We start from the raw sequence: 16,636 nt of genomic DNA on the forward strand, positions 1-16,636 counted from the left end.
GTTTAGTACTCTTAGGAAACAAAATGATAAGTTAGTCAGAATCAGGAAAAAAAACACTGCACAGCAATGTTATCATGTAATTCAGCCAAATAATACCTGAAACGTTTTACCTAGACCCATAGTATGAGCTAGGATGCAACCAAGACCTTTATCCCCAGCCTTGACTTTCCTGATAGATTGAATAATATTTTCCCACATAAATCGAATCCCAGCAACCTACAATGACAAAGAGAGTCACCAATAGTTACACTATCAGAAATTTCTTTAGTACACATAACACTAGATACAGAACCAAGAGCCAAATAATGAGTTTGGATGATAACAGACCAATACTGCATTTCGGGTACAGCTACATAATGCAATCAACAAGACTCTACTTACATTAAATTAGGAAAGTAAGATGAAATCTCAGTCCATTTTCTAGTGATTCATATAATGAATCAAGGCAAATCTACTAACTGAATATGTAAGATTCTGACTCAGAGTCAACAGCCACCATCCATCCATCTATAGGCATCAATGTATAATCTAGCAGTCAGCACTCAACACACAGTAAACAGGTTCTCCTAGTTATATGATTAAAACAACATACACCAGAGGTTGGCAGATGTTGAGTAAATATAGAAGTGATGACAGAGTGGAACTGAACTTATAGAAAACTGAAACAATGCATGCAAAACCTTTCTGATTCCATGTAGAAACTTGCAGCTAGTTGATTGATTGATATCTGCTGGATCAGCATACAGAAGAAGGACAAAAATGAGAAAATGACTGAATCAGAAAAGATGTACATCATATGCCAACTTCTTTTCCACTGTTTTATATATCTTTGCTTTTATCCTACGTTTAATGGACCTGGGTGCTGGTGCCAAATTTTCTTTTTCTTTTTATGAAAAATGTCAAATTATGATCCTTGTGAGATGTCAAATTTGGTTTAACAATTTCACAAGTACATAGAAAGTACTGGATACGGGTACAAAAGATTTGCCTAAGCAAATGTATGAAATTATTTGAGTTCAACTTGGGTATAACTAGTATTACTAAAGTAATGGAGACATGTCACTTTTCTAATTATCTGGAAAAAACAAGAAAAACTATCTTTACTTGGTAAAAAGCCAGTTAAACAAAACACGACAGTAATATAGAAAATTTCCAGCCACCATGCAACATACCCACTGTCCCAAAATAGCAAAATCTTTCAGTTGCTTTGGTTTTGTGATTTTCACATTCAAAGTAGTCTCTCTATCTTCTTCCCACCCCCATCCCCTCCCCCTTCCTCCTACTACACCATAAGATGGTTGTTTATCTCTGCCATGGATCTTTTCAGATTCCAACCTTGGCTATCGTTGAAGTAGAAGTTTTTTATGCCAAAAGTAAGAACGATTTGCCAGAGATTAATTAGGTGTAGACAAGATATGCAAATAGGTATAATACTTTTTTACCAATTATTCTATCTTACGTTTTTTCAATTTCTTTGCCCGTGAAGGATCAAACTCACCGAGACCTCGACTGAATCTAACACAAAATTTGTACTAGTTCTAGGATCTGCCAAAGATCCCAATGGAATAGGATCATGTCAGAAGTGCTCCTCATCAAAGTGAAGGGTCTGAATAATGTAGCATTTAGCAAATAAAGAACAGAAGACCAAGGAGCTTCATCATTGTTTTCTATATAGTATAAATTGGGTGTCCTAAATTACATGAACTTCGGCACAGGTCAACCTGCAGCTACATGTACCGACTATGTACCTTTGAATATTTTATAGTTACTATAGTTTGAAATGATATGCTTGCTCAGTATGAGTACTTCAAGACAAATGAAGAGCTCATGTAACAAAGGGTTGACCAGGGATTTGCAATCGGAATGGTGTTTCTGGCATTACCAGGAGGGCAATTTGTATGAAATTGTTGATAAGTTTTTTGGAGAAGTGTATTGTATTGCTTCAGAGTAATTATTGAGGGTTCCTTGGTGCCAGAGGTTCACTGTGCCGCTCAGAAATTATGAAGAGAAGGTTATGCAAACATAAATTTGTTCAATAAAATAACAAAGCAATTCAGTTTAACAAAACAAACAACCCTTGTTCCTCGAGTACACATCCTAAGAAGCCTTTTCTTTTCAGGGCCTAGAATCATAAAAGAGGAGGATGACTTTAACAAATCTCAGAATTTAAGTGCCCTTAGGGTGACATGTTCAAAGGCTAGACAACCTTTAGATGAATAAGCTAGGTAGATACCAAAAGTGAAATGTTGTCTTCTTTATGTAAAGAAATGACAAAAGATAGACATGAATGAGATAGAGAAGATCTTAGTGATGAAGGAAAGAGGGAAAAACAGGGTCAACTTTCTTATTCTTGCAACAGATTAAAGTACTACTCACAAGTTCAAAATATCAAAATTGTCATGATGTGAAATCAGTATACTACTTGAGAGGGCAAGAAACTAATAAACACGAGATCAACAACTGCATAGAACAAGACCTGGTGAGATTTTAGTTTTGCGGAGATACTGCGTGGAATCCTGACAGCCTCTTCCCCTTCCTCCCTCACCACATTAACTATGTAACCAGTTTGAATATCACCAAGCATTTCCAAGCTACCAGTTTCATACGAGCTTTTGCTACAACCCCCAGAATCCATGAACATAGTCTTGCTTGAAAATTTTGCTCCCAGAGATTTGAGGCGTTCTTGGCGTTCCTGAAAGTATACGGGCATTAACAGATGCCTTAAGAAGCAAGTGTTGACAGGAAAAAATGTAATTGCTAGGAATTTTACCTTTTCAATTGCAATCTTCCTTTTTGTCTCCTCCCCTAACTCAGTATCATCCAGGATTCTTCTAATTTTCTTTTTAGGCCTTCTCTTGGTGCTGCTTCAAGAAAATATAGTCCTTCCATTATTTTATTATATTAAGAAACACAGTCCTTCCATTATTTTCAGTCTATTTTGTAACACAGAGATGAAAATGGTAAACGCGCTGGAAAAAAAGGAGGTTCATCAACTTTAACATTGCTAATTTCAAAAAAAATGAGGAGGCTCATCAACCATTATAGAGCATAAATACAAATATAAAATCATTAAGTCCATTTGGGTGCAACAGAATTGGACCTCCATATATGAGGCAGAAAATACCCTTTTTTTTCAAACTAATTGTGCAACAAAATGCTCCAGAAAAACTCTCATTGGTGTCATCAACGACCACGGAAAAAGAGAATAGGAAAACAGCAAACACATTAAGCATTAATACTCCCTCGCCACAACACTTCTCAATTAGAATGAGACACAGCATTTTCCAAAACATGGGTGAAACTGCTTAAAATAAAATCTATTTATCTAGAGAATGCAAACTTCTTTTGTATTATTAATAAACTAAGAGTAGCTCGATCGGGCACACATGCTGTATGAGCTTAATTGATTGCCTTAATCATGCAAAAATACACAAAATTAGGGCAAATTCTAAAGATATGCAACTTAATGATGTAGGGATACACATTGACATAATTATTAAGTACATGGTGTACCTTTTATGCCCGTTGATATCAGCATCTGAGTTATCTGAATCCGTGTCTGTATTTGAATCTACCAAACCTTGAGACTCCATGATCTTCTCCAACACTGAAACCAACGGAAGCAGGATACTTGGGGAGCAACAGCAGCATTGCCACCCAGATGTTTTAATTCCTGATAAAATTTCTTCACCAAGGTTCCTCCTTATACACACACTACAAAATAACCTTTTGCATGATTTACAGCTTAACAGATCGCTGCAACGCCCACACCATCTGCAGTAGCACTCTGAGCAATCAACATCCTGTACAATGTAACAAGATGTAGAGTGAGAGAAACAGACCACTGTGAATCACATCTAGTTATTGACTGAATTTAAAGTCAACCAACATTAGTAAAAAAATAACAGGTAATGACATGCATATCCCTGATTGCAAATATCCAACACAATAGCAATCTCTTAATGCGTCTAAACAGAAACGCAGCTAAAAAAAATTCCAAAAATGCTATTAACACATAGATTGCATAAAAAAATTGATAGGAAAAAGAAATTATGCAATTTATGTGTTAATAGCATTTTGAAAAAATAGCTCTACTATGCTATCTTTATTCTAACTAAGCAAGGATGGTTACAACTTACCTGCATCTTTGTTTTCATTGAAGTTTTGCAGTCCAGGCAAAGGACAACTCTCAAAAGAGGATGTGCATGGACTTCAATAGCCACTTTATCACAAGCAGTGCAGCGAAAATTTTGCTTCTCATTGCATACAGGAAGGGAACTAACTGGAAGCACATTATCTCCATCTCTTTGTGCATTTGATTGATCTTCTGTCTCGCTCAAACTACATGTAGGAGACAACATTTTCCCAGGAAGATCCTCCTCATCACTATCTGGTATAATGATCCGAGCCTTTTTACTTTGAGGCTCCATCTCTTCGAAGTTGTGTAAAAGTTTCAATCCTTTGGCCTCAGCATCAATTTCATGTTTTGAAACTGTGGCATCAATAACCGATGTAACTTCATTGCTTTTTGGCGCATCCCCATCATCAACGGTGGAATACTCTTTCTTGTCAAAGCCAAAATCTTGAGATAAATAACCAGTAGTGACATCTGTTGTATCTTCCTGTATCTCCTCCTGGTTGACATAACAGAGTACCAAATGAAGTAGAATATAAAATAGGAAAATCCAATAAATATGAATGGGTCGAAGAAAATTAAACAGCCAAGCTTGTGCAATCAAACTACTTTTCTGACTTGATAGAAGATTTTGCATAACCGTTGTGAACTTCATCAACATTACTGCCTGAAGAAGAAAACTTAAGGTACACAGTGAACAAGAAGACCTTGATAGTTCTTTGGTACCGTAGTCATATATAATCAGAACAATGCAATTTTGGATAGCACACCACTTACATACATTTCCTATACAGACTCAAATGAGTAACACAAAGTTCAGGTTAACATTCAACCTTTTTCCTTTATCCAATTATGACAGGTACACAACGATAGCTACTCTTCAGAACTTTTATCTTCTCATTCTTCTATCCTTTTCTTAATAAAGAAAACACTAGGCCCCTTTTATAATTTTTGGAACATATTTCTGAAGTTATGCTTTCACTAGTCAGTCTTGAAGATCCAGAACTGATTATACGAGTCTGGTTTTTGTTGATTATTGAAAAAAAATAGTTATTGCCATTGATTTGTGTTGATGTGATTAATTCACGGATAACACAATGGGGATGCTCTGGGCACAGAGGACACTATCGGACTTTTGTTGTGAATATGGGTAGGCTGGCTGGGTGAGTGAAACTTAAGCACCATTCATGGCAAAAAAAAAAAATGGGCGGCGATGTGAAGTCTGTCGGCTCCCTCCATGGAAGTAGTGAATTTCCAGAGGTCAGATCTTTTGCTCATAATAGTTCACACTCAAGTGCAATGGTTCAAGCCCTTCCCAGATGATACACTTCTAGAAACATATGAGAAACTAAAAAGATGGTTTAAAGCATGCAATTACCAATTTCTGTCTGTTCTTGTGTCTTCTCTGTTTCAAACATCTCCTAAGCTTCAGATCAGTTTTTAGATCATCTTCCTCTTTAACCTGGAAGACAGAAAAGTAAAATAAGAATTGTTAACAATGGAATCAACAGCCCAGAGACAACATCAGAAGTTACCTCTCATCAGCTGAAAATTTGAATTAAGACACAAACATACATTGAACTCTTTAATTAAAAGAAAAAGGAAAGAACATGTTTGGAGAAAAAAAGATAAAATAAAATAAAAATGCAATGATCCGGCTCCATATTTTCAAGAAATGAAGTGTCAATGTCAAAGAAAAGAACTAGAATATACCATGCACAGACCTTCTTAAACTTCCTCTTCTGCTCTTCAGAAAGATTTAACTCTCTTTCATTTGCAATGGCATCCGCAACAAATGGATCACCAGAACTGTCTTCAATATCATCAATCTCCTCAACCTGAGATTCGATTGCATATAAGATAACTGATAATTTTTAAGTAGTCTCCTAGACAAATCAAAACAAAGATCCTCTGAAGTAAACGACGGCATATAAAAACACAGTACTGTTATAATGCGGCAAAAAGTTTCTCGAATATAGGATACCATGTGAATATTTTTTGTGATCAAGAATACCATTGTAAGTTTACAGTATACTTGCCACAACACTGGTAAGAATCAGGAAATAATATCATAATGCCCACTTGACAATTATGAAAAGCAAAGGGCAAAAGCACATTAGCACCAAGCATCCATCCCAAAGTAAATAGAATAACTTCAAAGAAAAAATACAAATTTTGGAAAATTCACAGATTAAATGGACAACATTTGCCTTGTTATAGATTATACTCTCTCTGTCCCAATTTATGGCACTTTTCAGATTTCGAGATTCCAACAAGTCTATCTTTGACGATAGACCGTAAATTTTTCATATATCTTTCAAATTATTCTGAATTGTCAATGATGGTGACCTATACTTTTTACGTAGTTTATAAATATACAAATTTTATTTCAAAAATATTGAAGATTTCATGCATAAATTCCTGGTGAAACTTAAACCGTTTTGGCTCCCAAAAAACGAAATGTGCCACATAAGGATCATTGACTGTTGAACAAGCTATACTAGGATTAGGATGTGGGGATTAAATAATGGAAGTATTATCTATCAGAAAAGTTTTTATTAGTAGATGTTTGGTTCATTGGAGTAAAACTGGATATACCGGATACAATATCGAACATGTGTTTGGTTTTACAAAAGTGTAGACATAAGACAAACTTGGCTTCCTTGAGAGACTTTGTAGAAGAGTTTTGGAAAAGAGCATTGTTGTTATTTATTTTTGTTGTTTTTTATGATGTAAATTTTGTTGTTTTATCCAAGATTAGTTCAGTGAGATTGTTTTCTGTGGTACAGATAGTACTAGGATTGCTTATACCAGACTAAAAGGCTTAACCAAACGCTGAAAGAAATATCTATCCCAGAAATCCCTTATCCACGTAAAGCAAACGGCTGCTTAGCATTCAATCTTTACTTGCTTTATGATAAAAGTGAACAACCCCCCTCAAGAGTGTTATTTTAAATCCTTTTCTACAATCTATTACCCTGTTTTCTACACCACTATCTTTCTGAGACTCTCGAGTTTAGGAGAAATATTACAACAAAACAGCTACTACTACGCCTCAATCCCAAACAAGTTGGGGTTGGCTATATGAATCCTTACTGTTTCGTCGCTAAAAAATTAGCTTATGTGACACTAAAAGTTTTCTATATCTCAACTAGCATATAAAACTCTGACAAGACCAAAAGGCTCCAAGTAAACATTGGACCATAAGTAAGTGTACTAACATGAATGGACCAAAAGTCTCCTACTGAACATTGGAGCTAAAGCAAAGATACTAACATAACTAAAACGTAATCCCAATTAATTAGAATAGCTATATAGATCTTTCACTTTCATTATGCTCTATTTTAAGTTAGATCCACATGGTTACAAGAGATGGTGGGTCCTTCATGAAAACATGTTTCCATGTTGTTTTAGGTCTGACTTGCCCCTTCCTAACACATTTAATTATCATTATTTCACCTATACAAAAACAATGCATCCAGAGGTTGATGTAGGACATGCCATTTGGGAAACACTCACTTCCTCCTTTACGTGTGCTACCTACACCTGTTGCAAAATGTGGTCATTTTAAGCCTTATCTTGTAATGACCATACATCTATATTAATATTCACATTTTTGTGACACTCGTCTTGTGGGTATTTGAACTTTATAAAACCAATATTCACTAGCAAAACATTGTTAGTCTTATTTGTGTGTTACCTAGCACTCAGGTACCATCCTATTTTACTTGTGTAATATCTTCATCTTGGAATGTCAAGCCTAGGTATCTGAATTAGTTTGCATTTAGGCACCCAGCTTCGGGCTTGTCTCGACTCTCGACACAAATTACTTTTCTTATCCCGAATAAATTTGCAGTGCATATAGTTTTACTTCTACCTATTCTATAACCTTTGCTCTCTTTAGTACATCTCCATATTTGAATTATTGGTTAACAATCTTTCTAGTTTTGCCAATAAGCACAATATCATTTGAAAATAGCATATTATGGGATCTCATCTTGTATATTATTAGCTAACTCATATATAACTAGGATACCCAAGTATGAGCTAAATGTCAACACTCTCGCTAGCTTCGCCAATTAGCACAATATCATCCGCAAGTACCATAGGCCATGTAATCTCATACTGTGTATTGTTAGTTAGCTCAATCATAAATAGGGTAATTACAAGATGATCCCAGTTTAAGTCAACAATTATAGCAACTCAAGTATACCTTCTACCACTATTCTCTAAACTATGACGGTTCCTTTGTACATAGCTTTTATGGCATTTAGGGAATGAATCGAATAAACTCGTTACTTAGATAGGGTTTTTGATTGGTCTTTTTAATTTAGTTATTCGAAAAGAGGGCGCACCTACGTATTTTGTAGAAAGGGAAGGTGGAATCATCGAATGACGAAAAGAGGCAGTTCAGCATGGAAGGAATGGGATCAAGGATGGCATCTTTGTAGGCAAAACCAAAGGCTTTTTCGTCATAATTACTATAAATATAGCTCTACCTATAACTATAAGAAAGGACATTCCTTTTTCAAACTCTAATAAAACAAAAAAGACTTGGTCGTAATTTTTTACAAACAAAAATAGTCAAATACTTTCCTAAAAAAATCGTATCAAATTGATTATATAGTTTAAAAAAACTAAAAATACATTAAAGAAATTATTAATTAACATAAATATATTAAAAGATTATTCATGTAAATCCCTTACAAGAAAGTATATTCATTTCTGAATATGTCTGAACTTTGCTGATGTCTTGAAAAGAATAAACAGGTTCAACTAACTTTTAACTTTCAGTAACTTTTTGTTGATTTAATGACAAGCCTACAATAACTTTTTTATATTCTGTTTTTTGACAAAATAACTTTGTTATACTCTTAATTGCTAGAGATCACCAAATTAAAGTTTTTCCCATATTAGTGCTTTTTTTTTCTTGTTTTTGGAAGTTGAAACCGGCAAGTTCTGTGTATTAACAGACAAACAGCACGTAGGCTGTACTAAAACCATATTACAAATGCACTTCAGCTATTAAAAGATAAACTGTCATCCTAAATGCTACTCAGAACATCAATAATATCAACAAATTCTTCTGAGTAGGTCAGCTTACACCAAAAATTCAAAAAATCAAGAGACAATTCAACTTGATCTTATGCAAAGAGTTGCCCACAGCCTCAAAGCATCTGGAATTTCTTTCTTTCAAAATTGTCCACCAAACACTAGCTGGGACAGCTCTCCATCTATACCTGTCAATTCCATGAGAACCGGCTTCCTCCCAACTGTGTAGAACATCAATGACCCATCCAGGCATTGTCCAGATATTCCTGTTAAGGTTAATGAACATTCTCCAAAGCTCTTCCATAATTTTACAATGTAGGAATATTTGTGCTTCTTTTTTATTAGTAATCATGTCGGTTCCTTGTTCTTTACATATTATGTCTCAAATCATTTTCATACTTGCAAACTATCCACTGTCCCTTCAAGAAGTTATTTCATATTAGAGGTGTAAATTGCCAACGTCCAATGACAGGCTCCTCAAGCTTGCTCAACCCATAAGGTTTAAAGCTTGAACTGCTAGAATATGGATACAACCAATCCCAAGCCTCAAATTACCAATTTCAAGTTGAATGACATATAGGCCTATTTGACTTCAAAATTTTGTTCAATTACAATCTTGCTTCAATATCACAATCAAGATATCCTATATCACTCCAATGAGACTGAGTCGATCATAGATGGTTTAGGGTCCATCTAGTTCCTAGTTTAGCATTGGAAGGACTTTAATCTTTTTCTTGTTTTTGTAAATATGGTTTTTCAGTACTACCTAAGTACTGACTGAAATACAATGTTACTAGTGTCAAAAAAACTATCCAAATATTTCAAATAAAAGAGATTCCATAGATATAAACTGTAAAGCACTTGGTTAGTTCTATACACCCAACATAATGCTAACTATAGGCATCATCTCTTTCATCTTAAGCTTCTGCACATCTTACAATAATTGTCACTCCATTTCTACTCAACCTCTCAGCTCCTAATCTTACTCACTGTGTCATTGCATCCTTTTATAATAACGGTGGTGTCAGGGCTAGCTCGTAATGACTATAGATATATAATAACTCAGCTCATTTAGGATTAGGCATAAGAAAAGGAGAACACCGTGACATTCTTTCATCAGGCCACCACCATTTCCTCCTCCCTTTGCACGTCATGACAACTCTACACACTAGCTTCTCATGCCTCCTTTACTGATGCAAAGTCCCCTATTAGCATCAACTTGCTTTCTTCTCCATCTCCTATACCTCTTAGAAGGTAGCTCTTTGAATTACAGAAGTGTAGCTATTATTCCGAGATTTTTATTCTTATTAAGAGTAGCTGGTCTGAGGATAATTAGTTTTGGTCTTTGTTCTACTTCTACCGTGGTTGATTGAAAAACTATTGTACCTTGGTTGGTCACCCTAATGGTGCTCTGTTCTTCTGTATCTTGAGCATGAGTTGTTTGTTTTTTTGTATCTTGAGCATGAGTTGTTTGTTCTTTTGTATCTTGAGCATGAGTTGTTCACGTATAGCACCAAGTCAAGCTCAAACCTCAATAGAATTGGCTCAGTCAAGCTCAAGCCAGCTAAATTTTTTCTTGGTTTTTTCTTACTCAACTCAACTTGTTTACAGCCCTAGCACTATAAATTTCTCACACTAACTGCCCAAATTATTCAGCAATCCACATTTATTTCCTTTCTCCCTCGTTTCCTTTGACTGCACGCTATCAATGATTCCCGTCTATAAATAGATCTTTGCTCATATACCTTTGAGCTCAAGAGATGATAACTTCTTATATTGCTCAACGGAAAGGATATTGTGATCAACGTTTCTTTCTCTTTTTTTTATAACTGTGGTGTCCGGGCCAGCTTTGGTGAACCTCAACTAATTCCACAGGTACCTCTCACCTCCACAACCTCTTCTTAACCACTTCATTGGCCACTAGGTACACCCTTGGGTGCCAAAGGAAACCTTCTGCCATGTGGTGTTAAGTGGAAAGGGTCAGTGTCGGTAATGGAGATTGTCACATTGTCATCCATTGGGTAGTAGTGGTCAAGAGGATATGGAAGAATGTAAGTCATGTTTCAGAGGCAACTTCAATGAGATAGAGCGGTATCAAAATAATCAGTAGGAGAGGGCAAGGAAGATTGAAGGCCAAGTTTCAGACGCAACTTCAGGGAGATATAGTGGTGCAATTGAGGCATGCAAGGCCAAAATTAACTAAAGAAGGTTATACATGTATTAAAATGCAAATACATACAATAAGGGTATGTCATGTCTCAACAAATCACAACGAAATACATCAAATTGTTTTACCTCATCCACTCCAGGAAATTTTAGTCCTAGCTCAGCAGCTTGCTGTGGTGTACTAGCGAGGTAAACAGAGGACCAATCTTTGCTGCCAAATGAAGTAGTACCCATAGATGATGAAGAGTTATCAGAGCATAATTTGCTAAAAGAGCCCCAATCTACACCACTGCTCCCTCCCTGAGCCTCACTGCCATCATTCCCAGCAAGTTTTTTTGCCAAGAAACCACTGGCACCCTCCTCCAAGACTTTTCCATGTTTCCTGCCCCATAACAAAGCCAGCGGCCAAAGTCACAACACATACCTTGTTTATCACTGAGTAACTGGAATAAGATAGGTGGAGTAACTTGCCTTCTTACAGGTCTGTGGATTTGAAGATACTTCTCAGCATCAGCAATTGCTCCAGTGAGGTCGCTTGTCAGCTCAGAACCAACCCACTGAGTCCTATTTTTCCATGCTTCAGTGCAGCAACCGTGAGGAGCCTGACTCTCTATCCACTTATAGAGACTAGGGAGTTCAATTCCAGCACCATCCAGTTGTTCCTAATCATATCAGCATGTTCAAGTTAATTAAGTAGAATTTGGAACTAAGAGCTACAAAAATCAAGCATACTAACAACACGACAACATAACAAGAAAAATTATATCACATAGTAAAAAAGAAAAAGCTATTATATTTCCTTTTCATACTGATTTTTGTTGTGTTTTACTTGAGCCGGGTGTCCATCAAAAACAGCCTCTCTACCTTCACATGGTAGGGGTAAGTTTTGCGGCCGTACACATTACCCTCCCCAGATTCCACTTGTGGGATTACACGGGGTTAGTTGTAGTTGTTGTTGAAAAAAAATGACGTGGAGTATATGATCAACATAACAGCACAACGTGGCTCCAGTTATATATGGAAAAGATATGTACCAAGTGAACTCAATGACATTTGGGTTAAGCAAGAATTTGCTTGGAGATATTAAGGAAAAAGGTAGCAGAGAGGAACTACACCATCTATAACATGGACAAAGAAAAAAGAAATGGTTAATAAAGAACCTGCACATCCAATGCAAAAGCAATCCCCCCATGAACCAGCAACTACTGCATTGCTTTTTCTCTGTATTAATAATTCAGTCTCCTGGTTTATTTCCTTTTGAAGGGCTTATATCTACTTCCAACTAGTGATTTACATGCATAAAGTACAAAAAGTGACAAGTCCCTGGGGCTTAAAGCGAAAAAAAAAAGTTAAGCTATTGCATAGCAGCGGGGGGTTCACCCTGTGCGTACCCAAAGGGTAGCGGATGTGGGTTTCCCTTGTCATCAAAAAAAGGAAAGAGAACTCCAATTTTTTCAATTGATTAGCTCAATTTCCTTTAAACGCAAAAAAGCAGCAGTTTTTTTTGGTAACCAAATTGCTATGTATAACTTTATCCTAGATGATTTATTTCTTTTCCCAATGAAGTGCACCGTAGCTTAATTGTCAACAGCATATGGGACAACGGATATGAAAAGTTACAATAGTATATAGGTAATATGGAAGTGAATCCTCGTATGATGAGCAAAACCAGTGTATTTATTGAGTAGCCAGAGATTCCAAATTAGGGTACATCAAAATCCGTACATATTGTAACTTAGCTTTGGCCCTTCCAATCAGTTTATGATGAGCCAAACAGCATCTAACTTGGTGATATGAGATTCTAAAAAGGCCCAAAATACATTAAGTAACTAACTCTAGCTTCTGTGCCTTTTCCAGTTTATAAGATGCTTGAATAATAAATTTTTAGGTCAATTGGGTGTTGCCATGTCATATAAGTAGCAAGAAAACTGCACTTGATAAAAGACCTTTTGCTGACCAATTAATTATGGAGGCATTGACAGTCAAACTAATCCAAACATTCCACAACATAATGATTGGACATACTCTCTTCCGGTTGGTTCATCTGTTCTCATCTACTTACTTCACCAGTTCTTTTATATGTGAAAAGAAATTGAAATGACTTCACCAGTTTTCTATGCCTTGTGAAGCAGTTCCATCGAGAGTTGTTCCTGTACGAATTTGTCTCTTTTGCCTTCTATATAAATTTGTTACAAGTTTCTGCTTATCTAATTTCAGAAACTACCCAAATGAACCCCAAAACCTAGGGCTAACAGTAAGTCTACTGAAACCAGTTGCATCTCCTAAACCTGACAGCATTAACCAAGTTTAACTTTGGCATGACACTCATAAACAAAATATCAACTGCCACTTCCAAGTAGTTGATAAATTAATTGACTGCCTCCAAAAGGGGTGATATCTCCCGGTCGAACAGTTGGAGTGACAACGTGGGGAAGTAGGTAACTAAGAACCAACATTCAAATTCAGTAGAAAAGACATTAGGTGAGTTCTTCCTGTTGACCTAAGCATTGTGGGCAAGGTTACTCAACCCCTATGCAGGTGGATTTCAATTTCAGTGGAAAAATACAAGGTGAATACTTCCTAATTGAACCCTGGCCTAGTGGTCAATGAAGTGGGTTATAACCATGAGGTCGGAGGTGCAAATCCCATAAGACAAAAACACTAGGTGATTTCTTCCCAACCGGTTATTAGTCAAGGTGCGTGCAAGCTGGACCGAACACCACGGTTATCAAAAAGAAGAGAACTCTTCCTAAGTGCATAAAGCATAGTAGACAAAGTAACTTGACAGCTATGCTAGTACGAGGTACAAGGTACTTGTGCCTCTCTACCCTACCGCTTCTTCGCTACCCCTCTACTTCCACTACTATTATTATTGCTATTATATTAAAAAAATGTTGCTACTCCTCTATCAATTAAACTAACAGCAAATGCTATCCTTTTGTACCTTGTTTTCATAAAGTTCAACCCTGAGTACATTGCCCAATACATTAGTGTAAACAAAACATCCTCGAGCATGATTCTAACAGGAACTAGCAAGAACAAGATATCCCTTTTTTGTTCATCCAGAGCTTCGAGATAACAAAGCAGGTGAAGCTCCTTTTATTTGCAGTCATCTCTCAAAGCTGATTTAATTCATAAAGATAAAATCAACAAATTCATTTGACAGATAAAGAATAATTCATACCAATAAATGAGCACTTTCAGTCTCCAGTTCATCGAGAACAGTTTCCCACTCCTCTTTGAAGGTTGCCATTTCATCAGCTACAGCATTTTCCAACTGAAATGACCAAATTTCAAAGTAAATGATAGGGGGGTAATAGTTTTATATAATTGCAAAAAATTAAATCAAACCAAAAAAAAAAAAAAAGGAGGGAAGCCCAAAATGCACCTCATCTCCTTTAAGAGTTTGTGACAACTCTTCTCTAACATCAGCCTCCACTTTAGAGACTGACTCTTCTTCTAAAGCCTCTTGAGCCTCTGCAGCCTATAACATTCAACCCCCAACAAAAACAAACAAACAAAAAAAGCTAAAACAAGTCCAACCCAGAAAATTCAATGTCAAACCAAAAAAAAAAAAAAACAGAATTCCATACCTTACTCTCAGTTTCTAAAAGCTCAGCAATGAGCTCTTCAATTTCCTTATCAGTTAAGGGTTCCTACAAACCAAATCAAAAAAATAAAATACCACTCTAGCAAACAAAAATTAGAAAGAGAAAAAAACGAAATGGGTCGGTAATGTTTAACCTCAGGAAGCGATTGTTGATTGTCATCATCATCGTCATCCATTATAGGATCATCTGAATCATCATCGTTGATAAACGAATCATCAGAAGGATCAGAAGAAGCCTTTTCTACATCTTCTTCTTCCATTTCAATGTGTTTTTCTTCTTCATCTTCCATCTCCCCTCTTTGTGTGTGTTCGAACTTGGTTTTGAAAATCGATACGAAACAAGGGAAGAACAGTTCTTGGTTACTGGGATTTGGCAGCCTCGAAAGTATACAGTATATAAGAATGGAAGAAAATGGGGCTTTGGTAAAGATGATTTGGACAGTGACGACGTCGTTCAAATCTATATTTAGCGGTTTACTACTCCAGTTCTACCCTACACGTGGATCCGGTTTCTTTCCTCTTCCATATACACGTATAAACGGCTTAAATACTAGACAAATAGTGATTTTTTTACCAAATTAAGCAATATTATATAAAGCAATTTATTAAATAATTATATATTTACAAAAATTACATTACTAGTAATTTGTTAAATGTATTACCAAGTAACATTCTAGAATATATCTTATTTAAGAATTAAAGAGGTAAAATTGATAAAATTGTTGATGTTAAATGTGAGTTTTTGTTGAAGGTTGGTTACGTTAATTCTCATTGAATAGGTTGTAGCCACAGTTATATATAAATTCCTATACATGTTATCAAGAAAAGTATTGTAAATAAGAAAATAGTCTCTAAAATGAATATATCTTCCTAAAATAGTATTCTTACTAAATCTCATATTACTCCCGCACAAGTTGCAGCATGAAGATCATAAATGCCCAACTTGTGAAGTGAATACAAAAATTGTTATTTTCTCAGCGTCTTGGTAAATATGTCTACTAGATGCTATTATGTGACCAATTGTTATTTCATCACGAACTAAGTGGCAATCGGCATTAATATGCTTTGTACGCTCATATAAAACTGAATTTGCATATTATAAAGAGCAGCTTGACTATCACAACACAAATGAATAAAATTCTTATGAAAGATGCCAAAGGATCGTAATAAAGGCCTTAAGTCATTTCAACTCACACAATGTTACAACCATTAAACAATATTCTGCTTCGGTTGAAGAATGAGAGACAGTATGTTGCTTTTTAGTTTTCTATGAAATAGTTGAATTCCCTCAACAAGATAACATAACCAGTTATAGAGCATCGTTTCATCGGACAACTTGCATAATTAGATCACAATATGCATTTAAGAGCAAGTTGTTATCAGCTCACAAGAAAACTCCATGACCTAGATTAACCTTTAAATATCTCAGTACATGAAGTGTTTCTTCCCAATGTTAATGTTTATCCTTATGGAGATGCATGAAAACTCACTGACCTAGATTGCCCTTCAAATATCCCGTAAATTTATTGTTTCCTCACAATGTTTTTGCTTAGGGCGATGCATGAACTAAGACAATATGTGAACCGAAATACAATTCAAAACGAGTGATGGTCAAATAAATCAATCGATTGATCAATCACCTATAATTTCCAGGTTCAACAAAATCAGTATCG

At 35.8% G+C, this 16,636-nt stretch overlaps 1 protein-coding gene across 2 annotated transcripts in view; it reads right to left on the bottom strand.

Annotated features, from left to right (window-relative positions):
* The window catches only part of LOC107017879 (protein CHROMATIN REMODELING 20), a 45,654-nt gene extending 30,253 nt beyond the window's left edge, over window positions 1–15,401 (bottom strand). For both annotated transcript variants that reach the window (XM_015218160.2, XM_015218158.2), the window contains exons 1-13: window positions 15,098–15,401; window positions 14,947–15,009; window positions 14,742–14,837; window positions 14,538–14,630; window positions 11,825–12,015; window positions 11,483–11,735; window positions 5,860–5,973; window positions 5,514–5,597; window positions 4,140–4,634; window positions 3,514–3,803; window positions 2,771–2,861; window positions 2,477–2,692; window positions 97–216 (exon numbers count right to left, since the gene is read on the bottom strand). In XM_015218160.2, coding sequence (XP_015073646.1) covers window positions 97–216; window positions 2,477–2,692; window positions 2,771–2,861; window positions 3,514–3,803; window positions 4,140–4,634; window positions 5,514–5,597; window positions 5,860–5,973; window positions 11,483–11,735; window positions 11,825–12,015; window positions 14,538–14,630; window positions 14,742–14,837; window positions 14,947–15,009; window positions 15,098–15,253 — 2,262 coding nt within the window. In that variant the 5' untranslated portion in view covers window positions 15,254–15,401. The remainder of the gene's footprint in view (window positions 1–96; window positions 217–2,476; window positions 2,693–2,770; window positions 2,862–3,513; window positions 3,804–4,139; window positions 4,635–5,513; window positions 5,598–5,859; window positions 5,974–11,482; window positions 11,736–11,824; window positions 12,016–14,537; window positions 14,631–14,741; window positions 14,838–14,946; window positions 15,010–15,097) is intronic.
* Window positions 15,402–16,636: the final 1,235 nt, after the last annotated feature.

Source organism: Solanum pennellii, chromosome 4, assembly GCF_001406875.1.
Source record: "Solanum pennellii chromosome 4, SPENNV200".
NCBI classification, from domain to species: Eukaryota; Viridiplantae; Streptophyta; class Magnoliopsida; order Solanales; family Solanaceae; genus Solanum; species Solanum pennellii.